We start from the raw sequence: 8,232 nt of genomic DNA on the forward strand, positions 1-8,232 counted from the left end.
ACGCATTCTTCGCCGATCGAGGCGTTCGAGGCCGGAGTTTCAAATTTCATTCGCTGCCGCTATCTCGAAACTGCCGAGGTAGTTATGCATGGAAATAGAGCTCCATAACCTGGTGGGATGGCGAGTAGGGGATATCGCTGAAAGATCGCATCGGCAATATTCTGTTTGCGATGACGATTGAGATCCTTCACACAAACCGATCTCGTGAAGTCTCGTAACAGCCGGACGGAGCGAAAATGATTCGATTTTCGATAGAAACGTAAATCATTTGGGTTCGAAGAGAAGAACGAAGCTCGCGCTTAAAGTTCCCAAATCCCAGCATCCAGGACCCCTCAGGAAAATTCGATACCAGCAGAGCGGATCCCCAGAAGATCATGCACTTTTTCACGGACGGTAAAGGGAAAGACTTTCTATCCCCGGTCGGCTCCAGGAGTCGGCCTCACCGAGACCGGCACCTGAAGGTTGTTCGCTTTCGTGGATCGTCAGAAGCCGGTGAACGGTCGTCAGACCGATTTCTTGCCTCGCGCAGGGTCGAAAGTCGACGAACTCGAGGCTCGAACTCGGACTCAGTCAGGAGAGATCTCCGAACATTCCTCTTTTTATCACAGATTCTTTATCGGTTTGAGCTCGAGACATCTCAGTCAGTCTACGAGACGAAAGCGATTGGGAGAGCAATTATGCTTTCGCGGAAACTCATGCTCTAAATGCTGAGACGTCTCCGTGGATCTTGTTGACGTTGTCGTAAGGCACGGTCGCTAAGCGCAGCACCCGTCGCCACTGCTGTCATCTCCAACACTGGTGAACAAGCCGTGGGCAATAGTCGACGGTCTCTCTGAGGGGCGTAGAATTATCTCTGTAGACTCCGGCTATGGTGAGTTGAGAATAAGTGAAAAGCCAAAGCTTCCAATACTGGAATCCTTAGAGATGATGTCGATCGGCTCAGACTTCCTGCGCTGAGTGTTCCGAATCTCGATTGCACTTCGCCGATGTCTCGTGAAACCGAAATATCGCAATCGCTCTCTGCGAAGTCATCAGCTGCTTGTGTGACTCGTACCGAGATGTCGATGTCATCCGGTCCGGGGAGAATCGAACTGTTTGAATCGTGAATGGTCACTATATCCAGCGGCTTACCGAAGATGAACCTGTTGAGATGCCCTTGCGAACTTCCGAAGCTCTGAATTTTCTGTCAATTTCCTTTCCTGTTCGTGATATCGAAAAGTAAACGACTCCCAGGAGCGGAATTTTGAGCCCCGAATCCCTGGGCTCCTGACTGCGGCATCCGTACGCTTTCCCGTACCAAGGCCCTCCCGAGTACCGACTGCTCTTTCCGAACGTCATGGGATCGAGCACCGTATCAAAAATTATTCCTGGAGATAAGCAGACTTGAAAGCAACCTCTTCTACCCCGGAACGATGTGATTGCTGAGAAATCATTGCATTCAACAGAATGGGGATTCTCCTACACCGCTCTTGTGGTCGCTTGAGATCGTCGGCATTCCGCCGGTAGATCTGCGACTTGTCTCGAACACCGATGAAGGCTTTTCTAGAGCTCCGCGAGCGGAGCTGCAAAGCGAGTTAGAGTCTCTGGAATAGATTGGTGAAGAGCCCAGATCGGATCCATCCTTCTGAGGTGGACTCGGATATCGATTCGCTCGGCGCACGCTAGTGGAAAGAAGCGGGAAACTATCGTGAAACTGGCACGTGGATTGAGTTTCGAGAGGAACATCTTGGGTCATGTGGCGATCGGTTCCGATGGGCATTAATATTTGCGTTTCTCTTGCAGCCTGCGACACCTTTGACGCCGGGGGAGGACCAGGAGAAGCTGCTGGACGATGCCGTCGCCGTTGTTAAGGTCCAGGCCTTCCAGATGAAGCGAATGCTCGACAAAGACAAACTCATGGATGCTCTGAAGCACGCATCCAACATGCTGGGCGAGCTTCGGACGGCCTTACTGTCGCCGAAAAACTATTACGAGTTGTACATGGCAGTGACGACCGAGTTATGCCATCTTGAGATATATCTACTGGACGAGGTCGACGAACACAAGGGCCGTAAGATGAGCGACCTCTACGAGCTGGTTCAGTACGCCGGCAATATCATTCCCAGATTGTAAGTCCGCAGAAGTGTCTCAGAAGAAGGCGTCCGGGCCGAAGATGATGAACCCCGAACAAGTCAGCTCGCGCTCGAGGGAATCCTCATAAGACGCCTAATACGTTTCTCCGTACAGGTATCTGCTGATAACGGTCGGTCTCGTGTACATGAGAGCGCATCCCGGATCCCGGAAAGACATCCTGAAGGATCTCGTGGAAATGTGTCGCGGAGTGCAACATCCTCTCCGAGGCTTATTCCTTCGAAACTATCTGCTGCAGTGCACGAGGAACGTGCTGCCTGATTCCGACGGGTCAGTGAACAGCGGTGGGCGGCTCCGGTCGGTCGCATGTCGATATCACGTTCGAAATCTGCTTTGACCCTACAGAGAATGAACGTGGCTTTTGTTCCGTTGCAGAGTTGAAGATACTCAAAACCCTCAGAATCCTTTATCTCCTGACGCGAGAGACGGTCTGCTGATGTACACTCGTGAAAGCGAGATCGGTATGCCAGGCACTGTTAAGGACTCTGTGGATTTCGTGTTGGCGAATTTCGGTGAAATGAACAAACTCTGGGTCCGGATGCAGCACCAAGGCCACTCGAGGGATCGAGAGCGCCGTGAAAAAGAACGCCAAGAGCTGCGGCTCTTGGTCGGAACTAATTTAGTCAGACTGTCGCAGCTTGACGCCGTCAACCTCGACAGGTACAAGAAGATGGTTTTACCCGGTATACTGGAGCAAGTGGTCAGCTGTCGGGATCCGATCGCCCAGGAGTATTTGATGGAATGCATCATCCAAGTTTTCCCCGATGAATTCCATCTCCAAACACTGCAGTCATTCCTGAAGTCATGCGCGGAACTCCGTCAGCAAGTCAATGTAAAAACAGTGATAATTTCGTTGATAGAGCGACTTGCCGCCTATGCAACTCGCGTCGATGGTCCGGGAATACCGGCCAATATCCCCCTGTTCGAGATATTCTCCGAACAAATATCTACAATAATTCAATCTCGGGAGGAGATGCCGTCGCAAGATATTATTGCTCTCCAAGTTGCCCTGGTCAACTTAGCCATCAAGTGCTACAAGGATCGCATCGATTACATCGATCTAGTCTTGAACAAAACCGCGGAGATCTTCGCGAGACAAGGTATCAAAAGCGTTCAGAGCGACACACCTGTCGGCAAAGAAATGCTCAAACTGCTCAGAATGCCGGTGAGTGGACAACTGGGACGAGAATTCCGCTGCAATTCTCGGAGCTTCTCCGGTCCGTGCCCTGTACCAGATGTGCTGATAACGTTGTGAAATCAAGTGCGAGCGATTTCCATTTGCAGGTCGACACCTATAATGATGTCATAACTCTCTTGAAACTTGAAAATCTCGTGAGCTGCCTGGACATGCTGGATGTTAAAGGCCGGAAGACGATGGCGATCCTCATAGCGAACAACATGATCGACAATGAAACCAAGCTTACCACGACGGATCAAGTGAACACCGTATTGTCCAAACTCCTGGATGTGCTGATTCAGGCCGAGGGCGAGTCGCTAGATTCTGTCGACATCGAGGATTTCGTCGAGGAGCAGAACCTCGTGGCGCGCCTCATCAGTCTTATGCAGTCGGACAGTCCCGACGATCAATATTCGATTCTGAATTCAGCACGGAAATTGTTGGCGAACGGTGGTCCTGACAGAATTCGTTTCACGCTGCCGACGATCGTCTTCCAGTGTAAGTGTGGTGGCGGCGGCGGTCAACAATTATTGACGGTAGCAGCGGTCCACTCCCTCCACCCCTCTCGTTGAATGGCCGCCCTTCCTCCATTCCCGTCTCTCCGCGGCACAGATTTGAAATTTTCCCTGAGTTGCTCACCGATCGTGATCGGATTCTGACTGAAGATTCTTTCCAGTTCTTCAGTTGGCTGGGCGCTACAGTCAGATTCGCGAAGAAGACGAAAAATGGTCGAAGAAGGTTGCGAAGATCTTCCAGCACGTACATCAGACCATCAGCGCACTCACCAAGGCAGAGGGATGCAGTGCCGATCTGACGTTGCGCCTCTACCTTGAAGCCGCTCAAGCCGCGGACAGAATCGACTTCGCCGACCACGAAACCGTGGCGTACGAGTTCCTCTCACAAGCGTTCAGTCTTCTCGAGGAAGAAGTTTCCGATTCGAAAGCCCAACTGGCCGCCATCACCCTCATCATTGGCACTCTGCAGCAGATGTCGTGTTTCAGCGAAGAGTCCCACGCTCCTCTGCGGAACCAATGCGCATTGGTAGCTGCTAATCTGCTGAAAAAACCCGATCAGTGCCGAGCGGTGTCTACGTGTGCGCACGTGTTCTGGTCCGGCAAAACCAACTCGGGACAAGAGGTGAGCCCCCACTGAATTTGGCGATTGCACACTCGATCGGAGAATGAATGCTTATGTCGACTCTTTCGATTTATTACAGTTGCGCGACGGAAAGCGCGTGGCTGAATGTCTCAAGAAGGGTCTGCGTTTCGCTTCCCAATGCATGGACAGCGGGGTCCAGGCGCAGCTTTTCTGCGAGCTATTGAACAGTTACGTTTACTTCTTCGAGAAGGGCAACGTCGAACATATCAAGGTGGACACACTTAACCAGCTGATCGCCAAAATCAAAGAACTCATGCCAACGGTGGAAAAATGTGACGAGGTAGAACAGATCCAGGCTCATTTCGAACGAACCCTCGAACGTCTGTCGTCGAAGAAAGGCGAACCCTTGTACGAGGGTCTCACGTTGTGAGCCCGAAGCCCGTGCGGTGAGCGAGCCCGAGCTCCACCTACGGGTGCATCATTTTCCGAGACTGCGATGATCCTGCCGTGGCCTTCGTGGGCTTCTGATCGGAAGGGGATTTTGCGGCGAGTACCGCGCGACGCGATGCTCTCCCGCGGACAATTCTATCTTTTCGTATCTTCGCAAAGAAGGCTACTCTTTTATCATGACCATTATATGTGTTTATCGTTCGATGTTGTCGGAGAGGAAATCGAAGAACTTCGGTATGCAGCGAGAGTCCATCCATTTGGGTCAGTTGACGACGCCCGCGGGGGACAGGACAGTTGAGATTTTGCGAGTTTCGCTTTCGTATGAGTTCAACAACGGATAAAATAGTAAGAGGGGGGGTAATTATCGAATAGAATCCGGTGGTCGCGATGTTTCCAATGAGCTTCTCCGGGAGCCGAGGGCGGCCACGAATAGACCGTTAAAGAATGGATGGAGCCTTGTAGTTAAATGAGTATCTTCGAGTTGATTTATTCTAATTCTTAATCCCGGATCCAAAACGCTTCCTGGAGCTATCGACGAGTCTGGACGCACATGAATGAATAAAATGAAGACAGTGTGCAACTACGTTCGTGTCATTAAATGTTTGGCGAAGAACCCAGGGGGGATCCTTTTAATTCGGAATCACACAACCGCTCAGCGCTGGACTCACTTTCCTCGGGAACATCGCTCGGGCTTCGGAGCAAGTGCCCCTGAGACGAGGCGAGCCCAGCCGCCCAAGTTCGAGACCGATGGGAGACTAGCAAGAATCGCGGATTCCAAGACTTCAGCGATGGCCTCTGAACTTCCTCAGCGCGTGGCGCAATATCTTGAGCAACTTCGGAAATTATCGCACAAGAAACCTCCCGCCTGACTGCTTGCTGCAGGGACGGTTTTTCGATTCACCTACTTCCCTTCTGACTTACTCGAAGAGGAGGAGCAGTCTGTAGGCTGTCGCTCTGGGACTCGGTGCGAACCTGGAAGGCACAAAACCCAGCTCGAAAGTGCGTTCATGAACGTAGTGATTCCGGCCGCGAAAAGCGATTCAAGAATGTGAATTCCAGTTTAGATGAGCGCGGAGTCTCCCAAGGTGGTGGTTTCAATGAACAGAGTCCAGTGCAACATTTTCGGGAGTTCCGAATTCAAGCAACGCAATAGCTTGGTAGATTGTCTCCATACTTCGAGGCTGGTAAGTGCTGACCGAGTCGGGGGAAAAATCCTTCTCTCCTCTGTTCCTTCACGGCTATGCGACGCTGGGGGAGTCGCTCTCGAATTCGGGGAATCCCAGGAGAAAACACCGCCTACCACAGATCGCTGCTCGACCGATGCCAATTACACAGGACTCCCGTCTCCCTCCGCCTCTCAGTTGCATTAAATTGACAGCTGTCTTCTCCGGAGGCGCTGTCATCGATGTCGATGTAAATTATAAGCTGCTCTGGACGACTCTATCATCAGTCTACAAATATTACGGCGAGCACAGCGGAAGGTTCGTAGCTCGGCGGCACAGCGTTTCTCGTATTTTCCGTCTCCACCACACATTTGAAGCACAGCGCACGGAACGCGACCCGATTATCTGCCGCATGAATTCATATCGACCGATCTCAGAGAGAAGTTGGAGCTGAAATTTGATTGATTATCCTCCGGTGCTGCACCCCGTTGTCAAAGCTGACTGAGTAAATACCACTACATGCTTGAGAGCAAGGCCACTCTTGGAGGCGGACTCGGAAGGGCGATATCAGATCGTGATATCGCATCGATCAGTTCTCATTCAGGCCAATTATATGTATGGTATGGTATTTGTTTTCAGACAAATAATCGTAAGGAGAGACGTCGGCGTCGAAAAGATTCACGACCGAGAAGGTCTCCGTAGGAGGTCTCATTACGGTGTACGTACCCGAATGGTACGCCAACGTCATCCGGTATGGTGCGGTCGGTCGATAGGTCAATCAGTTTGTCAGTCGGTTGGCCGGCTCTTTTGCGGCGCCGTTATCGCTTTTGCGTGTCCGTCGTGGCGCTCGAGCAGACCCCGTCTCCCACAAAAGACACTCGAAGGCTGCGCAAGAGTTCGTGTATCGGTAACGACCAACAATGACTTCCGGTCGAAATGACAAAAGGAAAGCTCCCGCGGGGAAGACTCCCTCTTGCTCGCATTCGGGGACCCTCCGCACATCTAGCACGGGCATCCATTGCGGACTCATCCGGGCTGCCGTCGGACGGGTTAGGTAAATTTCTTTAGGAGAATCTCACTTTTCACGTCTAGTTTGACACGGAACCCCCCCCCCTCCGTCCTCGAGATTGAAAGTTCTCGCATTCCACTCGAGAGCTGGCTCCAACATAGATTAGTATAATGGCGGAGTCTCGTAATGAAGGGGACATGAGACTCAGTTCACGGTCAACTCCAATGAGAGTGGACTTGTAAACTTCGAAGTTACATGACGTTCAGACCCCACTGACGTCAATGTACATAGACGTGCTCTGATATCCGGAAGAAGCATGAGCATATATTCAAAGGCCGAAAGGTCATAAACTGGACTCGCTCGCTCTCATTTGCGGTTGCGGGGACTCCCGGAACGGAATATCCGCAGTTCAATCGAGCCAACCGTCGGATAAATTTCTCTATTCGAAGACTTGAACGATAAACCTGCATGCGCGAGTGACTTCGGGAAGGGCGCTGCCGGAGCGACGTTCTCGCATGCTCTCTGCTTTGGAGATCCTGGTCGGAGGTTTTCGATTCGATCAGCGTCGAACTCACCTCGGGTGGTAGCGCTTCGGACCCACGGGTCAGTGTCGGGAAGTACCAACCCCATCGAATCACGGGGCCAGCAGGTCGAAAGTTCCCCTGTCCCTTGGCTGATGTATATCCACCATAGGAACACTGAAGCTCCCTTCGGATCGACACCGGTGTTCAGGCTTATGCGAGTCGGAGCAACATCGTGGGGAGCAAGGGAAATAATACCTCATCACTCATCTTTCATCACCCAGGACATTCCTCACCTCCACCTCCTGGAAATTCGACTCTCGCTCATTGAAGAGTCTCGGACACGCATAGAGCGTCTCGGTTCGAGGGGCATCCTTTAAGAGGAACATGAAGATGCGAAGACGCGATTGCCTTGTTTTCTTGTCTCTCCGAGAACGATACTTCAGCAGAACGGTATGCTGCCCGGAGGACAAGGGGCTTGTCCGTTTTCACCGACGTGGTGCGGAGGATTATTAATGGTTTATTTAGCCAGGGCGACTTGATTCCTACGTCATGCCGTGCACTGCTTACACGCTCGAGTCGAGTGTCGGCATTTGCTGCGACCGTGGTTTCGGCGCTGTGATGCAGGGAAGATCTGCTCGCTCTTTGCACGGCGCGGCGGGGAGTCCGCGCATTTACAACTAA

General features: G+C 51.9%; 1 protein-coding gene across 1 annotated transcript; it reads left to right on the forward strand.

Moving 5' to 3' along the window:
- Window positions 1-794: 794 nt before the first annotated feature.
- On the forward strand, window positions 795-5,429 carry Vps35 (Vacuolar protein sorting 35). The gene is made up of 7 exons (XM_003745457.1): window positions 795-871; window positions 1,783-2,108; window positions 2,227-2,400; window positions 2,506-3,295; window positions 3,415-3,805; window positions 3,984-4,444; window positions 4,524-5,429. Exons 1-7 carry the CDS (start codon window positions 869-871, stop codon window positions 4,833-4,835), a joined length of 2,457 nt encoding a protein of 818 aa, XP_003745505.1. The 5' UTR covers window positions 795-868; the 3' UTR covers window positions 4,836-5,429.
- Window positions 5,430-8,232: the final 2,803 nt, after the last annotated feature.

This window comes from Galendromus occidentalis, unplaced genomic scaffold, assembly GCF_000255335.2.
Source record: "Galendromus occidentalis unplaced genomic scaffold, Mocc_1.1 scf7180000077484, whole genome shotgun sequence".
Lineage (NCBI taxonomy): Eukaryota > Metazoa > Arthropoda > Arachnida > Mesostigmata > Phytoseiidae > Galendromus > Galendromus occidentalis.